This window comes from Megalops cyprinoides, chromosome 20 (genome assembly GCF_013368585.1).
Source record: "Megalops cyprinoides isolate fMegCyp1 chromosome 20, fMegCyp1.pri, whole genome shotgun sequence".
Taxonomy (NCBI): Eukaryota; Metazoa; Chordata; class Actinopteri; order Elopiformes; family Megalopidae; genus Megalops; species Megalops cyprinoides.
Window position 1 is genome coordinate 19,848,530 of NC_050602.1, and position 18,676 is coordinate 19,867,205.

General features: G+C 45.5%; 1 protein-coding gene across 1 annotated transcript; it reads right to left on the bottom strand.

Moving 5' to 3' along the window:
• Positions 1 to 419: 419 nt before the first annotated feature.
• On the bottom strand, positions 420 to 15,651 carry keap1a (kelch-like ECH-associated protein 1a). Its single transcript, XM_036554968.1, has 7 exons — positions 15,052 to 15,651; positions 9,177 to 10,105; positions 8,261 to 8,617; positions 6,554 to 7,230; positions 2,973 to 3,178; positions 2,371 to 2,547; positions 420 to 1,434 (listed from the first exon to the last, which is right to left on the bottom strand). Exons 2-7 carry the CDS (start codon positions 9,384 to 9,386, stop codon positions 1,256 to 1,258), a joined length of 1,806 nt encoding a protein of 601 aa, XP_036410861.1. The 5' UTR covers positions 9,387 to 10,105; positions 15,052 to 15,651; the 3' UTR covers positions 420 to 1,255.
• Between the last annotated feature and the right edge of the window lie 3,025 nt (positions 15,652 to 18,676).

Here is an 18,676-nt window from a genome sequence, read left to right on the forward strand (position 1 = left end):
CCCTTCACTGAGCCAAATAACACTTGCAGTTTTGGGAATCACATCAGCAATGTCAATCAATGCTCAGAGTTGTAACATCAGCTTGTCACATCAGCTTGGACAGATCTCAAGGAAGCCTTACAGTTTCGTTCAAGAGTCTGCATCACTCAATATTGTGATGGATAACATTTTTGATTACAGTGAATATGCTATGTACAACAGCAAAAGTGGAAAAAGTACACATTTACAAAGAAAAGAAGGTGGCTGTAGATGTGTGGACCCAAAGCATGTCCTACACCAAACCAGTCTAGCAGCGCCACACTGACGGGAACATAAATTCCCAAAACACCACACAGATGTTAAGAGAGGAATGGGTTTTTCCCAAGTGCTGTGATGTATTGTGATGTATTCACAAGTGCACGTGCTTGTGAAAACCGTGTGTAAAATAAATAAATAAATAAATAAATAAGCATGAACTGTTTTAGCTTGTAATCATTTTGATGCAAAGAAATCCAAAAAGCGATACTTTGGTTTGGATAGCCTCTCTCTCACTGGGCACTAGTCTGGAGTGGTGCAGGCTGGCACAACATCTGACCTCAGATCTGTTAGTGGCTGAACTGAGTCCATACTGGCTCATTTCACAGCTCGCTCACTAGGGACAGGCAGCGGAGTTGGAGACAGCACTACATTCACTATGTACAGGAATGACTTTATTTATAATTGCACAGAAGGAAAAATATGAATATATGTACTCCCATAATTTAAAAAATACATCTGTGAAGGCAGCCATCAATAAATTAACAACCTAGCTAATGTCAGTTCATAATGACCTTGGAAGATTTTTTTACCACAGTCCACAATACCCACAGCACAGTGCATAAAGCAGGTACCACAGCATATCTCTCAGTTTTCATGTGGCAAGCAGTGGATCCATTGTCCAAACTGGTTACATGACGACTCCTTCAGAATATTGCTCATTAAGTCCCACACTCCGGCACTGTGGGCTTTTATGTAATTGTCCATCCGGTTCTCTCCAGCCACTAATGTTCCTGTGGAAAATGATGTGGGTTTTGGGACCCGTGCAAAATAGGCCATCATCAAACCTGAAACTTCATAAACAAATGCAGCTTAATTGCTGACTTCAACTGTTTTAAAAAATCTGACAAAGACAAATTGCATATTGGCATGATGGCACCAGTGAGCTCTTAAAGACCTGGGAGTGTGCTTATTTCAGTTCCTCAGCCCATGAGCTGTGTCTCTGGATGCAGAATGTCCCTCACTGGCACCCATCCTCTTCCCCCTCCTCTTCGGGTAGGTTGCCCGGGCAGGGTTCCATTGTCACGGAAACGCCCATGCCACTGCGACCAATGGGCATGTCAGTTACATGTGTCCATTCGTTGCTGTCCGGGCAGTAGCACTCCACACTGGAGAGGAACCCTGTCTGATTGAAACCCCCTGGAGAAAAACAGGGTGTAAGGATCAGTCTCCTGTATCACTCAGATCTGTTCACCCTGCTCCTGCATCTTACTAAAATAAACGGTTGTTCTCCAAAACACCTGTGGGTCCGCTGCTGAAACTGCAGATATGGAATGCTCTTCTTTCAGAACACCACTAACAATACACATTCCCCCGCTACGAGTCATAACCTCAAACCTCACTTAAGTGGACTTTACCAGCTTCTGACTTATAATTCCATATCAGTTAATACTTGGCACAGCTAATGTTCTATTTTAGAAAATGAAACCCAGGGAAAGCATCTTGTTTGCCATACAAATGCTTGGTACATCCATCCTCATGCTTTCTCTGGGTTTCTTTATTTCCCCAGAAAAGAACCCACTGTACTCTTTGAGTATGACTGCTGATTTGCCTGCATTTGACAAATCATGTCTGCTCTACAGAACCATTAAATAGAACTAAAACCAAACAGATCTGAGATCAACTTAAACACCCCAAATCCTGACCTCAGCCACTTAAATTAAAATTTTTATTCCGATGATCAGTTATGGTCTAAGGCTAATGAATAAAACAAAAAAATGGCAGCTGAATTCAGAGCTTATTTTATGTGTGTTTGGACTCTGCCAGACAGACAGGAAAGCAGTGGAGCGCTCTATTATATTTAAGATACGGTACCCAGAATGCACCTAGGTAGTGATGGGAGTAGTGAGGCTTCATGAACCCCAAAATGTGCTTTCAATAACCCACTGAGCTGAACCAATGACATTGCTCTGCTTCGGAAAGCAACATCTTTTCATTGGTTCATAGTCAGTGACTGACAGCGCGTGGCAGCTCCACCCACTGTGGGGATCATGAAGCCCCAGTCGCCCGTCACTAACACACTCTCCCATCACCACACGGTGGCACTGGCACACTGCTACGTCGGCGTGTCCTCACCCAGCGCGTAGATCTTGCCCTGGTGGACGGCGACTCCGTGCGCGCTCCTGCAGTGCTTCATAGGGGCCACAGGCTCCCACGTGTCCCGCGATACGCTGTAGCGCTCCGCCGTGTTCAGCTGTGCCCTCCCATCGTAACCCCCGACCGCATACAGGCAGCTGTCCAGACACACCAACCCTGCACGGGGGCAGACAAACGAAACAAAAAGAATTTAGAGCTTCAAGTTCGATATCCACGTTAGTAGATTCCTCGAAGTAATTACTTTACACCCTTTGCTTTACAACCTTTGCTTTTATTGAGTTCCAATGAATTATGTGTGTATATGTGTGCGTTTGCACTTATGCGTGTGTGCATTTGTGAGATTGTGAGCATGGGTTATGTGTTCGTAAGTGTGCATGTGGGTACTTGTGTATTTGTGTATGTGTTTGTGTGAGTGTGTTTATACATGGGTACTTATGTATTTGTGAGAGTGTTTGTGTCAATGTGAGTGTGCATTTGTATATGTGTACTTGTGTATTTGCGTTAGTGTGTGTTTGTATATGTGTACTTGTGTATTTGCGTCCTGCACTAATGCTCGCAGCAGAGTCGGTCTCTCATCTCACCCAGCCCGCTGCGGACCGAGCCCATGTTAGCAATGGGCTGCCAGGTGTTGGTGTCAGGGTGATAGCGTTCCACTGTCCTCCAGCGATTCTCCCCATCAAAACCACCTGCCACATACAGGCACCCGCCACACGCAGCCACACCCGCCCCCAGACGCGCCACCGACATTGGGCTCACAAACGTCCACCGATTCACCTCCGGGTCATACCTGTGAGGGGACAAGGGAAACTATCAACATCTTCACCTTTATCATTCTTACCACCATCTTCATCTTCATCATCGTTACCACAATCATCTGTCATTAACATCACCATCATCATTATCATCTTCAGATTCTTGATTCAGAATAAAATTGCTCTGTGAGTATGTGTTAATGGAATGTTGCATGAAAGATCTTGTGGCCAGCCAGGTTAGCTGTACCCTGGACACTTGAGGAAATGTGTTACTTGCGCCCACCTTTTAAAATGCAAACAACTCTTTCGTGAGATGAGGCCACACTGTCCGCTCTGCACGGTACCCTTGTCCAGATACATACCCAGTATACTGAGAGGCTGGGAAAGGACGTGTTTAAAAATCTGTGTCTGATTTCTGGGGGCTTTTGTCTTCATACTCAGGGAGAAGACACACTAGTTCCTCTACCGTATTAAAATCTCCATTAAGAAACAAACACAAAGACTTCAGCCTGCATTCATTTTCCAACTCAGAAAACTCACTTTTATTTCTACATGTGTGTGAATGTGTGAATGTGAGTATGGGTGTGTATATGTGTGTGAATGTGAGTATGGGTGTGTGTGTGTATGTGTATGTGCGTGTGTGAATGTGAGTATGGGTGTGTGTGTGTAGATGTATGTGTGCGTGAATGTGAGTATGTGTGTTTGTGGGTGTATGTGTGTGTGTGTGTAGGTGTATGTGTGTGTGAATGTGAGTATGGATGTGTGTGTATGTGTGTGTGAATGTGAGTATGGGTGTGTGTATGTGTGTGTGAATGTGAGTATGGGTGTGTGTGTGTGTTTGTGTGTGTGAATGTGAGTATGGGTGTGTCTATGTGTGTTTGTGGGTGTGTGTGTGTGTGAATGTGAGTATGGGTGTGTGTGTGTAGGTGTATGTGTGTGTGAATGTGAGTATGGGTGTGTGTATGTGTGTGTGAATGTGAGTATGGGTGTGTGTGTGTGTAGGTGTATGTGTGCGTGAATGTGAGTATGTGTGTTTGTGGATGTGTGTGTGTGTGTAGGTGTATGTGTGTGTGAATGTGAGTATGGGTGTGTGTGTGTAGGTGTATGTGTGTGTGAATGTGAGTATGTGTGTTTGTGGGTGTGTGTGTGTGTGTGTGTGTGAATGCGAGTATGGGTGTGTGTGTGTGTAGGTGTATGTGTGTGTGAATGTGAGTATGGGTGTGTGTGTGTGTGTGTGTTTGGTACTAAACATGCAGCAGGCTGAAGCAGTGCATGTGCAGCACACACTCTCAGTTGGATCAACATGTCTGCAAACATGCATAATTTCACAAATTTTCACAAGTACTGAAAACAAAAAATATGGCAATGACTTAACTTAGTGCATGACTAAGACAGTGGATGAAGTGCTGCAGATGAGTGGAACCAATTGCCGAACTGGCAAAACAGCTACTTAGACATAGGGACTAGGAGGGTGATACTTCTCTTTCTAAGCTTGTTTACTCACATCAGGTCACCTATGTACACTGAAGCCTCATTGCTGGAAAGACTCTCCCTCATAAAAGCAAAAATGAAAGAGTTTTATCAGTAGGTTATGACTCTCCAATTGACGTTCATTCGCTGAAGGATTACAAAACAGAGCCAAGAAATTTTATTTGGGTCAGCACTAATGTATGGCATAATAAAAAGGCTCACTAATATTCTCAGAGCCACAGTCCATGTGCTTAGTGCCTAAGGCCAGCGGCGCTAAGCATACGGAATCGCACACTGACATGCTATAATGACCGAAACTGAGGGAGGAATGCTTCATGGCTCAGTCAGACTGGGCTTGGTGCATGGACTCACCTGGCTGGTATGCAGGTTGTATAACATGTTTGCCTTGGGCCTGTTCCGCTTGAATGCCTCTTTTCAATAACAGTACATCCTCAATGCTATCAGAGGACCTTGCCAACCGAGTCAAAACATTTCTGATCCGATGACAGATTTCCCACACGGCATGTCTGGACCGTGACAGAAAAACCCCCTCTGTGCAAGTTTTAGTTTACCGAGTTGCTATATTTTAGGTCCGATAAGCTTTACAGAGCTATCGGGTCAGAACCTGTTGCGAGGTATGTGTAACCAATGTTACTACGTTACGCATACTTTAGCCTGTGGGAAGACTGGCTGCAACACACAGCATGGCATACCAAGGATGTTTCTAAGTGCGCTGTCCGTCATAGCTACATCAAACGAATGAAAATAAGCACAGAATAGAAATAACATCCGAAACACAGGATGCATCCCTGTAGAGCTAAACCTACAGCGCTGCTTCTACTCTGGCTGTAGCATTGTAATAAGGTTATGCTCGGTTGTACACACAGCGGGGTGTGTGTTTACCTGATGTGACCCAGAAGCCACCCCGCTGAAAGCACGTTCCACACGTAGAGCTCCAGGTATGGGATGGGCCTCACTGATGTCACATCCCACGTTTCTGACAACGACGACACCCACCTGAGATCACCCGGTCATGGTCTGTTTCAGCTCCGCACGCAGATACTCTTGCTCGATTACTCATTCCGCGAAAGCTGCTCGCCACGCAGTTACAAACCTCAACATCTTTTATCGTACTGGTGACATCTGTACACTTTTTATTCATCATGAGGAGGCTTTTTTAAATGCACTTATTGAATGCTTCTTTCCCTTTATGCAATCCTATTTTTGAATCGCCAAACTACACATTAGCCTCATCTTACCATAACAAACACTGTAGTTGTGTCAGAGCGTTGAAGTGAGAAGGATGCAATCCTGTTGACTTGTTTATCACACGTCCTACTCAGAACCAACCGAGCAAAAAACTCACTTATTCCCATGGCAATAACTCAATTAAACAAGACATGGTAGCCATGGGAGTCTGGGGCAAAACATGGACTAGGGGGGATGCATTTTATGCACTTTAAATGTCTGCCTTGACTGTGATGGTATGTATGATGGCTGCCATGGACAATTTTGGATTGTTGTCTTGTTTATTTGATGTTTTTAATGTGTCTATGTTTTGTGCTGTACCACAAATTGCCTCTTGGAGGACATTAAAGTTTTCTATCTATCTATCTATCTATCTATCAATCTTTTCTATCTATCTACTCTGTACCGCTGCAAAGTGGGTGCTAATTGGAGGATAGGTGCATCTCTGCTGATACCATTTGAGCATCTTGTTGATGGGACAGCAAAACCCTGCTGACATACCATACATTGGTTGAATGAGGCCAATTCATTCAAATATTGTGTGACCTTGGTTTATTGTCGGCTGACGACACAGCTGGGATCGGCCTGCACTTGAGACGAGTGTATCATCTGAGCCAATTGGGAAAACTTTGAATTTATTTTCACTTCCAACAACCAAGTTAGACCGTATGCGCGGGGGCTGCTCCACTCACTTCTCGACAGTGCTGTGGTGGGCGGAGCCGTGCGCCCCCCCCACCGCGTAGATGCTCCCGTCGAGGACCCCCACGCCCACGCGGTTGCGGGGCATGTTCAGCGAGGCGTGCTGCGTCCACTGGTTGGTCATGGGGTTGTAGCAGCACAGCGAGCTGGACTCCGTGTTGTTCTGCATGGACAGGTTGCGCCCGCCCACCGTGTAGAAGAGACCGAAGAGCACGCAGGCGCCCAGGCCGCTACAGGGGGCGCTCATGTTGGCCAGCCGCAGCCACTCCCGCCGGCGCGGGTCGAAGGCCTCCATGGAGGGCACGGAGTTCTGCTTGTAGCCGCCCGCCACGTAGATGAGCTGCGTGCCCCGGTGGGGCGCGGGCGGCAGGGGCTTGCGCAGCGCCATCTCCTGGAAGATCTTGGAGAGGAAGTCCCTGCAGGAGTTGGCCTTGCTGAGGATGGGGCAGGACTGCAGCTGGCGCTTGAGGAACTTGGGCGGCAGGGCGTAGATGTGGACGGCGTTGAGAAGGGCGTGGAAGTACTGGGCGCGGTTCTCCACGTCCCACCTCACCCACTCGATGCAGGCCTTGTAGACCTCCGACTCGCACAGCACCTTCAGGCTGTCCTGGCTGATGAGGTCCAGCAGCTGGCAGTGGGACAGGCTGAAGAACTCCTCCTCTTTCGTCACCTGCGGGAGAGACACCGAACACTGAAAAACCAATCAAAACAAAACAACGTGCAGTACGTTCAGATCCCTGCTCGTTGGGAGGAACACACCCCACAGACTTTCGTCACCTGCACGAGACACCAGACACCAAAAAACAAACTGAAACAAAACAACGTGTCGTACATTCAGATCCCTGCTTGTTGGGAGGAACATGCTCCACACTCCTTTTGTGCATGGCTGACTGAGTCATTAACTTACTCAACCAGAGACAACTCAGCCTGAAAGAATGTGAGGGTTTCCTAGGAAGAGACGGGGCTCTTGGTTACTGTCAGCTGATGACAACCCTGGGATTGAACCTAGATTGTAGGTCTTGGTCTGTGCCTATGACAACTGTACCAGCTGAGCCAGTTGGGAGCCCTTTAAATTGTAAAGGAGTAGAAGGAACCTGTCACTCAGCATCAAGGGGGGTGGAGGGGGTGGGAGGGACCAGCAGAGGAACTGGGGAGTTGGGTTGTGGGTGTTAAGTTAGTGTGAGCGCAGCAAGGTTATGGCTAGATTGAATCCAGCATGTCACCAAAATTAAGAAAGTTATCAAAGTTACCAAGGTTACTAAAATTTCACATTACTTATTACCCACCAGCAACACTTTCTACAGAACTACTTGACATGGACAATGAAGCATGACTCACCAGCAGCGGCTTACTGAGTGGATCTCTACGGCACAGCACAGCTGTAAGTTAACTACAACCACAGGCAACAAATGTGTACTCTGGCTGGGGTGTTGTTAGCATGTATAGGCCAGGCAGTGTTCACCAAATTGTATTTTGTATGAAAACTGTAACTGAATTAAATATGCATTTGTTAGTTTTCCCAGAGTTAACTGGTGATTGCCTATGTGTTTCGCTTATAAAGGCACAAAGCTAAACCACGCAGTTACAAAACTCATTTTCACCTCCAAAAAAAAAACCATCCCAAATCAAGACCAGGTTAGGAAGATGCGGGGTGGTGCGACCGAGGGCCGACAGCACCTCCCTGTGGCCATGCCTCTCACCTCGCTGAAGTGCGTGTTGATGTACTCCCGCCCCCGCAGGTGCAGCTCGCTGCAGCCGATGTCCTCGGCGAAGCGGGCGATGCCGATGACATTGGCGGGCTCCAGGTGCTTGACCAGGAAGTCACAGCAGGCCTTGGCCACATCCTCCATCTGGTAGCGCATGGCGGCCAGCAGCAAGTGCAGCACGCAGCTCTCGCCCACCGTGATGCGCGAGGTGTAGGCGAAGTCGATCAGCCGGCCCACCACCTGGGGGCACACGTCGCGTAGCGTCACCTCCGACGCCTGGCACTCCCGGAAGTTGCTGGTGAACATGGCCTTGAAGTACGGGCTGCAGGAGGCCAGCACCACTTTGTGCACCTGGGGGAGGGGGGGCAGAAACGAGATCCGGAACCTCAAGCCGCCGCCTTGCCCCACACGACCAGGTGATGTAACACTTCCCTAAGCCTGTCCAAACACTGACTTTTGTTATCAAAAGCTTTCTGGAAGGCACTTAGGGTGATTCTTTTCTAAACAAAAAAAAATACCAAGGGGAAGTGTTTGTTTGAACAAACCTTTACAAATCAAGCCTTTATAAAGACTTGTTAGGGCCACGGACTTAGCGTGTGCCTGGCATGCGGAACTTAACAGTTTCTCTGGGATTTCTCCTCAGATATGTTCTGATTTGATCCAGAAAAGGTCAGGATTAGACACGCACGTTTACTTCAACTGTGGGTTAAGTACTGATCGCACTTCTAAGAACAGCGCTGCTTGCCCTCCTATTTATCACAGAGCTGTTTACTCCACTCTCTGTCCCTACCCCAGGGAATTCACCTGACCTTTGGATATCCGTTTCCTTCTCTCTCTCTCTCTCTCTCTCTCTCTGTCCCTCTTTGCGTTCGCTCACTGTGGGTGGCGGCGCTACTCTCTGTGGTCTCACCTTGAAGTCCATGCAGGTGTCCTTGTAGGTGACGTGCAGAACCAGGTCGCACAGCATCTCGTGGCGGCGGAGCTCGTCCATGGTCCGCAGGGCGCGGGAGGCGTGGCTCTCGATGGTGTAGTCCAGGTAACCGTGGCCCCGCATGGAGGGCACCACAATGGCGGAGAAATCCTCATCTTTGGTGGGCTTCTTCTTTCTTGGACATATCATTCTCTCCTGCGGGTGGTATCCGGGTGATGTTGAGAAGGGTTTGGGGGGGTGCAGGTTGGGAGCTTTGGGTGGAAAAAGGGGTAGGCGCTGGGGAAAAGGGAGGGTGGCACGAGTCGTTTCGTCTACACCCAGCCGCGAGTCATGAAGAAAAACAAGCAGAGCTGCTGATCGTTGGGAGACACTGAGCCGCGCTTCCTCTCTCTGTACAGAAGACCAACGTGGCACATGTCCTTCTTGGACCCCAAAGGCATTGTTCAATAAATTACAGGAACAACCAAAGAATAAAAGGACAGAATACAAAAACAGCAATACAAAAATAGATAAAAAACAAACAGGCAGTGAGTCAGTTGCTGGCCCTTTCCGAGACTCTGTCAAGGTGCCTCCTTGCTTTCTCAGTCCCTTCTAGAATATCTCTCACTTTCTCAGTCCCTTCTAGCTGCAGAGCCTGTGAGAAGCACCAGGGGGAGAAGCCAGCTGGTACTCAGCTGCTTCCTCTGGTTGGATACTCAGGAGAGTCAAAGCATCACCCACTGGGTGGCACCTGATTCCTCCGATGCTGGTCCCGCTCTCATGGGGCTTAGGGAATCACAACAAGCACACAGTCCTAACTCAGAACCACATCAACCACGCCCTGACCACAGCAGCCCCCCGTGGACAGGATAGCGGTGGTGTCGTTGTGGAGACTTCCGATGATGATGATAACCCAGATGCTCATAAATCTAAAAAAAGAAAGAGGAAGAGGAACTTCAGAAACCACATCCTGCAGGCAGTGCAACTTGTGAAGCAGTGTACCATAGTGGTAAGGAGCAGAACTCGTAACCGATAGATTTCTGGTTCAATTCCCCACAGGGGCGCTGCTGTTGTACAACAAATTGTAACCTGTGTAAGTTGCTCTGAATAAGAGCTTCAGCTAAAAGAATGTAATGTAATATGAATTAACCCCTTTACATTTCTTCTGCATAAACGTAGAGCCATGCAAACATTCCTTTAAATCATATAAATGTGCTAACATGAGCTCTTAAAACATCATAACACAGCAACAGGAGTGAAGGATGAGAATAACTGATACAGGAGACTATTCATGTTCATTAGCATTAAAATCGATAACATCTCCCAATACAGCTTCAAATGAAGTTAAATTACAGACGAACTTTAGACGGGTGGAAGAGTACTTAACAGCACTTTCCTTAAGAAGATCGAGGCACAAGCAATGCTATATTAACAAGAATCAATGCGGTATTCTGAATCGTATCTGTCGTGATTGTAATGGCTGACACTTAGAAGCATATTTAGAGAAGGAAAAAGCGTTTGTGAGGGTGTTGCACAGGGAGGGAAAAAAAAAAACAAATCTGCAAGTTTCACTTCCCCGTTGCTAATATCGTGCCCTCCAGAAGTCATCAAAAAGTTGACCTGAGGATATGGATGTGTAAGTGTTAGCCTGTGCGAGCCACAGATAGAGGAAGCAGGAAAATGACTAGACTGCCCTGCTCAATGAGCACCCATGACAGTTTCAATAAAGATCACCCATTAGTACACGATTCCTTCTGACTGTATTGCATGCAATCTCGTACAGGTGTATATCTAAACATCTTGAAACGGTGTTTCCCCTGGGCCACATGACAAAGTACAAAGCTCCTTGTCACTCCTTCCACAAAGAAGCAGATTTTAGCACACCGTACTTAACCAAGCTTGCTGTCAAACTACACCTGAAGGTGGATGACGAGTGATTTCATCTGCAACCAGCTTAGTTATAATTAAACAGAATTGCATTGCTTTGTAGTGTTAACTACCTGGCACCAATCATTTACATAAAGCTAACGTATTAGAGGTGAACACAAAATGTCAATCAAAATCTCTCTCATTTTGTCTCCTTCACTTTCTGTGTTTTGCTCATTTTAAAGACAGATTCCATATAGGTATTTGCAAATCCTACTGTGCCTTCTTGCATTAACAGCTTGCATAAAGAAGCAATATGAGGGGGTGACTGACCTCTGAAACCGCTGACACATTGCATATGGGGGCAGGTGAATGTCAACAACACAAACCACCACCTTCAAGGCAAAGTGGTACGATCCACCTAAACTTGAATACATCCACTGACACTCAGGCCTTTGACTGCTTGGTACATCTAAGAAAAACATCTCTCAGGGGTTTTTAATTTTATAAAATTCCCTGGGTACATTTCCAGAGAAACAATAAACAACTACATGCATATTTCAGAACTACTAAGCAGACTGCTTGCCTGCTATGACTCTGCAGTACTTTGTACACTGTTGTGCAGGAGCCGGTTTGACTGTGCGGGCGGGAAAAGGTGGCTGTTAGCTGCGCAAGAGCCAGTTCTTGGAATTCTGAATTCTCAGAGAACTGCCCTGACAAATTTGAGGTGGAAAGAATCAATCTCCTTACATCACATTCAGCTTACTGTATGCTGTCTATTGGTCTGAAACTAATACATAACGCAAATACCTCTCACACGGACTCCTGTCACATGTCAGTTTCTATACGGGGAACTCCCCCCAAAGGATTCAAGCTGTGTTCAAGCTTTTGTTATGAAGCTGCTTTTAGAATTTTTTTACAATGGGATTCTAAAAGGCTCCTATTGCAGTTCTATGTAAAGTTAAAATCCCAAGGCAAATCTTTGGTTGGACATATAAAAAACAACAACAAACACAGTGAACCCTTGCCTTGGGTATGAGTTACTAATAAACGCTGGAAAAGTCTGCAGTTTCTCGGAAACGGCAGTGAAAAAGGATCTTGCCACAGCATTTTGCCCGGGAGACTGAGCAGTCACAAGACCCTGAGCCATCGTGTCCTTTGCCTGGGAGCCTGCTGCTCGGCACCACCTCAGCCGCCTATAACGGCTTATTGTGCTGCGCGGCCTTGTACCGCTAATCTGGACTTTATGGGCGGACCTGAGCATGCTGCCTGGTTCTTTCAAACAATCAGGAGTGCTAAAAAAAAAAAGGGGGGCTGAACGTTAACCATTAACTCACTCCCCTCGCTGAGCGTCTGAGCACCAGCGCGACCCGGGCAGAGCAGCAGCCTGCAGAGAGGGAGCGGGGTTGCATCACCAGTTGGGCGACCTTTCACCCCGTGCTCCCTCGCTCTCTGTGCTCCCGGGCGATGAAGGCGCACGTTAGAGCCGCCAGCCAACCCCGGGCGAGTGGTGGGCAGGGTGGGGCGGGGCGGGGCTGGCCATAGACTGAGGCCTCTGTAGGTTGTAAGATAAGGGGAAACTCTGCAGGTGGTGGATGAAAGTTGGGGGGGGAGGCTGTGCCAGCATTCTCTGGAACTCTCTTGTACACTTCTCTTCCGCTGTGCCAACACCCCCCCCCAACACACACACACACACTCAAAACTCAAGCCTGCATGTCTGTGCACACACACAAGCACACATACTAACCAACACTATACCACACACTACACTAACACTAGAGCATGTGTGCATACACATGTGCACACACACACACACTACATGCAAACAAACACCCTACCACATGTGCACACACATGCACAGACTTGCAAAACAACTCACATATGTGCATGTACACACATGCGCATGAACGCACACCCACATACAACCACACACACACAAGTAGAAAAAGGCAAGGGCACCACCATCACAGTGCCCTTATCTGTCTCCACGAGACAGGGCAGGTCCTTGAATCCTGGCTCCAATATGGCAGCCTATCAGACTGCCTGTTACCGGTCCATCAGTTTAGACTGCACAGTCTCTACACAGAGGACATCACGTTTCACACCAACCGATACGCACCTCTGTGTAAGCCAAGCCAAACAAGGCTACGTTTAATAAAAACACACAGACCTGTGTGATGTTACAGCAGTGTTGTATTGCAATGAGGGGTATTGTGCATGCACTTGCTGGTCTGGGAGTGTTGTTAAGCAGGTCTGGCACTGTTGCTCATGTAGCCTGGATGGATACACTTCTGTTCTCTTGTGCTGGAAGTTACTTTGGATAAAACTGTCTGCTAAATTAATGTAATATAATGCAATGCAATCTAGAGTACATGCGAAGCTCTCTCCTTTGGTAATGTGTTGAGTTTAGCACTTCAGACACAACAGATTGTGTGATGTCTCATGGCAATGGCCGGCATGATCTCTTTGTCATTTCCTGGACCAGGAGGAATTATTATAAGTCATCCGACAGGTGATGACAACTCTTACTGATACCAGGTGAGTCAACGGTAGTCGTGGGAACACTGTGGTGTGCTCAAAGGGCAGGGCACTTTAACGGTGTTCTGGCGAGAACTGTAGATAGAGACCTGAGAACCGTGGGAGAACTCATACTGAAATTTTGAAGTGTTCCCAAATATTTGAGAAAAGAAATGTCAGTCCTGGGTCAGTACTGTAGGGCTGTAGTTCTAGAGACTCCTGGTCAATCAGTTCTGGTGACAAGAACTACAGCAGATCAGTGAAGCACAAGAAACTCCACTCTGAAAGCACTCTGTCTTTAGTTACAGCCAGTTTATCCCTATGCAAAGTACATGCATTGATGTTCAGCACCAACAACCTTTTCTTTGAAGGAACACTCTCTTAGACCTGGACATATTCCTACATCTTAGAATACATGCAATGACATTATTCTGAATTATTTTCCAACACCTCTCATTTTAAGCAGTGTAAGAGTACTTACGCGTCCAGCACAACATATCCCAATTAGAACACACAATGAACTTCTACTGTCGTCTCGTTGTTTTAATGAATAGGAGTTTACCTTGCCCATCAAATTACAGAGATTAATGCACAAGTCTGAAAACTCCACAGGATAAAGGGGCGTGCTGCTGGCTCCCTTGATCATATTTGTTGAAACATAAGACTCACAATATAAAAAATGAGTAATAAAAGTGCACGCAGCAAGATTAAAAAAGAATTTAAAAACCGTCAGACTTAAAGGACAGGTCCAGTATGTGCTCCTCTCGCCCGCACATTTTGAGAATCCCCGCGCAGCACTGCGAAACACCGTAGCAAAACCATGCAAACAACTGCGGTGTGCAGCATAATTTCAAACGTGCTATTCCGACGTCTGTGTCCCATTAGCTCAGATTCAAAGGGTGTGCAATTAACATTTTGCATAATCCGACCTTGTGCATATATTATATTTTAACAAATTAAATATTCAACATGTAGACATATTTGATGTAGCCTACATACTGACACGAAGGTACGGGCTGCTCAATTGCTCTGCAACAGTTCTATGGAAGAGGAAAAAACGCCTGAACATGTCACATTATTTAGCAACAACTGTTATGTTTTAATGATGCTTTCATTTACAAACACCGACCAATGGAGAAAACATAATTCCATGTTAGCTAATGTAGTTGACAAACAAGTTACATAATAGGAAAAGCTTGTCTCAGAGTAATAATGTTTGCACTGTGCAATGTCTGCCATCGTATTGCTAGCCCGGTGCAGCCTGCTCAAAAACCTTTTCAACAGGGCGGCGTGCAAATACGATCATCATCTAACCACTTCTATCCAATTTTACTGACACGGAAAACTGTTGTGCTATAACTCACTTCCTCGGGTAAAAAGCACAAGTCCATTCTGCACCCAATTTCGGAAACCTACCGTGAAACCAACCATATAATGGCAACAGGCAACACCGTAATTAAAGTTTAAAACAGAGTAATCTGCTGTCACTTACCTGAAACTGGAACTAAAATCCTAAATTTCCTCGTCGAATTGGATTAAAAAAAAACACAAAAGTTGTTAACGTCGTAAACAATAGTCCGATGACACAGCAGACCACCAGTATGACAGCTACGAGAAGTAGAAGAATAGCACTACCGTAGGTTTATAACGCGTAAATGCGAGCGCCGCCGCAGTTTCGCACCAGCTCGCTTCCTCTCGAGTTCAAAGTCTGCAGCGAAGCGCTTTTTTCCGGGCCCCCGTCTCCCCGGCGCTCGCACACTCCGGCCCGAGGCGTTTCGCCGAATGCTTTCGGTGCGCGATTTCAACATCAGCATGACTAGGCAACTTATTCTTTCAAAGCCTCATTACTGCGGGTCTGCGCAGCCCTTGCAGCTCGGTTTCACACGTAAACAGTGCGAACCGAAAGTAAACCCGCGGCGGGTTCCGATGTTATCGGTGTAAGCTTGGAAGTGGCGGACTTAATGTTTCCAAATCAGTTTGCAGCTTTTTTTTCTTTTCAGCGGACTGTTGACGTTTTAATTATATATTAATTATATTAGTCATATGATAATCAAAAATACGAGTGCGTGCGATCAGGGCACAGTGTGCAGCCGCAACGATAAAGTTTTGAGTGACAAAAATATTTCAGCCACCGCACAACGGAAGGATAAAAATAAAGATGATTCACCTCACCGCACCCAATTAAAGTAGAAGTGTGGAATTACAACCTGACAGAGACATATGGCTTCTTAATTTTAGTGTCGTTTCTGGGTTGTAAGGTATGTTGTGCGTACAGCGCAAGATAGTATGTCGTGGAGAGTACTAAGCAATAACAGATGGTCTGGAAATATATGTGATTCAAACGTGTTAAAATACAGTACATTCATGGTTTCATGGATAAGATTTTAAAGATTGCGAATACATATCAGTCTGAGGTAAACTGTGCTCACCACACCTAAAAAGTGGAGTTCCCTTTCCGGGCTTTTCGTTCCGCCACACCGTATGACCTCTATGGTTTTTGAGGTTTGCTGTTTTTATGTCGTGTTACTTCTCTTCACAATGTCCATATGAGGGAACAACTGCTGAATAACAAGTATGAAGAACAGATTCTTAAATATGTTTTTGATTACAAAAGTGTTAAGTGGCAGGATTTTGCAAGGGTTCAGACAATCCCTTAATTGGGTAAAGAAAAAGACCACTCGATGCCATAATTTTAATTTTGATCATCTACCTTTGTAACAACAACCCATTACCCCTTAGATGCTGTTGATACACTTTTTCAGAATCTCAATTAAAACCAATGTGTTTAATGCAAACTAAACAACTAAAACATTTTGTGCCGTGCTGTTCTAGAGAATGTCAAGCCTATAGTTTTGCTATTCCAGATTTTGTCTGGTAGTGTAATTAATCATCTCAGGTGTGGTTATTAAGTCGACCTGTCCAAGGATGTCTGCCAAATGACAGAATAATGATGATGGATACATAGAAGCTGATCTAAACTAGGCAATCCGATGCTGATAACCTGCTCCAGGCTGTACCTGTTGCTGCACATGTTACAGGCCTGAAAGAAAGTGTTCACGCCACCTGTTACAATTCTAGACCAAGCTTTTAAGGTTCAACAGCTGTGAGAGAACAGGTGTCAGGACAGCGATGTCAGTGATCTGTGAAGTGTCTTATATATACTGTGTTTTATAAAACAGGTTTAAATCATCGCCTGATGTGATGAGGTAAACCAACATTGGCTGCAGCACATTATAGTATTTTACCATGAAGTACATCACATTACATTATTATCATTTAGCACACGCTCTGCTCCAGAGAGACTTACACGGGTTATAGTTTTACACTTTAACCATTTATACAGCTGGATATTTTTTACTGAGACAATTCTGGGTGAAGTACCTTGCCCAAGGGTACAGCAGCAGTGCCCAGCAGGGAACCGAACCAGTAGCCTTTCAGTTAGCCCTGCTTACCACTATGCTATACTGCCTCGCCGACAATGTACAATGATCAGCATTCTCTAAAAAATGCAATAAAAAGCCCCCCAATTCATGAATTGAAGAATTGTTTTTCTGGCCATCCACAAACCCTGAAATGCACATCCGTGGGCCACCCACTCCTACTGTACATACTTGATTGGGGGACAGCCCCTCATTTCGTAATATTTTTTTTACTCTTTTTATAGGGAAAACTACTACAGTACTCCCTCATTTTGTAAACATGACTTATGCAGACAAAAATGTCAGTCACGCTAGGAGAGGGGCCTGGCTCCATTAGCAGCCTAATGTGTAGTCACATGTCACAGCCTCAGGGGCCCATACTCTCTCCTGCACTTAGACGGAGAGGAATCTGACGCTCTACACCATTTCTTAATACCATTACTGTTATATTTCCTTTGTTAATACTAATATTCAATATCATATTTGCATATCTTTTTGATGTTATTGTATGTTTTTGTGGTTAACTCAAATATGTTTGTGCATATGTAAATCTGTGTTTTATATTATTCTGTGGTGGCAGTTGTAATTAGGCATTTTAGTATGGTGTGTGTGTGCCTATTTTGGTAATGCACATTTGGTTTGACCTGCCAGCAGAGTGTCATCAAATCGTGCTGATTTGTCTGTACCTCTGAGAATGATCCAGTCTTTCATCAATATTGATTAGTACATACAGCCAGTCCCATTCAATGGCGATTTACCACCAGTAAGTCCTTCTGCACAATCAAAACCTTTTCGGTGTAGTCACGTTGAATAAATTCATCCCACATTGAACTGGAAAGCTGGTTTGGTTAGGTCTAGACATTGTTGATGCAATACAGCAATTGTCACAATATTGTAAAAGGCATAGTCATGCCAATGTGTTTTGGTCCTAACGTTGCTTGTACTATATTTAAACCTAAAACCACAGTCAGAGATTATAATAGCCACTTTTGTTTTGCTCCAATTGCTCTGAATCATCGCATACGTGAAGCGAGCGGACTGTGTGCTCTACGTGACCGTCCACCTGACTACAGTGACTGTTTAATCGTTCTTGCGTGCTTAATCAGTGTGGCTGAATAACCGTCGGGTGTTGTCACAGGCCAAAGGCAGCTACCCATGGAGTTTACTTTGCCAAGTGGCCACTTCCAGACAATGAATCGGCTAATATAAAACGTAAGGTGCCTATCATAAATTAACATCTTTCCGTATCACGGAAAAATACTTGCGTCCCTATTTCAACAGAATCTCTGCTGGTGAAATTCTAGACATTCCATTTATAGTGTTTGCACTTAGCACAGTGCTTTTGAAAGCAAGTAGAAGGCAAACAATTACGCATCAAGGAGGTGTTGGATTCCAGTCTGATGCAGATGTGTTTTCTAAAACGGGGTTATTCGCGTGTTTTGCGTGCGGTGCAAAGGCTTTGCAATGACAATGCACTCGTTGACATAAGGAAGTACTGTAGACCACATCATTGTGACAAAGCAGTATACGGACGAGCCGCTCCCCTGTGACATCTTTCCCCATAACACGGCTTTCCAGTGTAAATCCGTGCAGATTTCTTCAAAGTGGATAATATCATAGTATCATGTTATTGAGTAATAATATCATAATATCATGTCAGTATTTAATAATGTGTCTGAAACTGCAGAAGCTTTGTTA

Excerpts from the sequence above, each read along its gene's own strand:
- keap1a (XM_036554968.1), bottom strand. The coding sequence starts at position 9,386 with ATGATATGTCCAAGAAAGAAGAAGCCCACCAAAGATGAGGATTTCTCC. Across the intron at positions 8,618-9,176 it reads ACACCTGCATGGACTTCAAG|GTGCACAAAGTGGTGCTGGC; the intron begins GTGAGACCACAG and ends CCCCTCCCCCAG. Across the intron at positions 7,231-8,260 it reads TCAACACGCACTTCAGCGAG|GTGACGAAAGAGGAGGAGTT; the intron begins GTGAGAGGCATG and ends TCTCTCCCGCAG.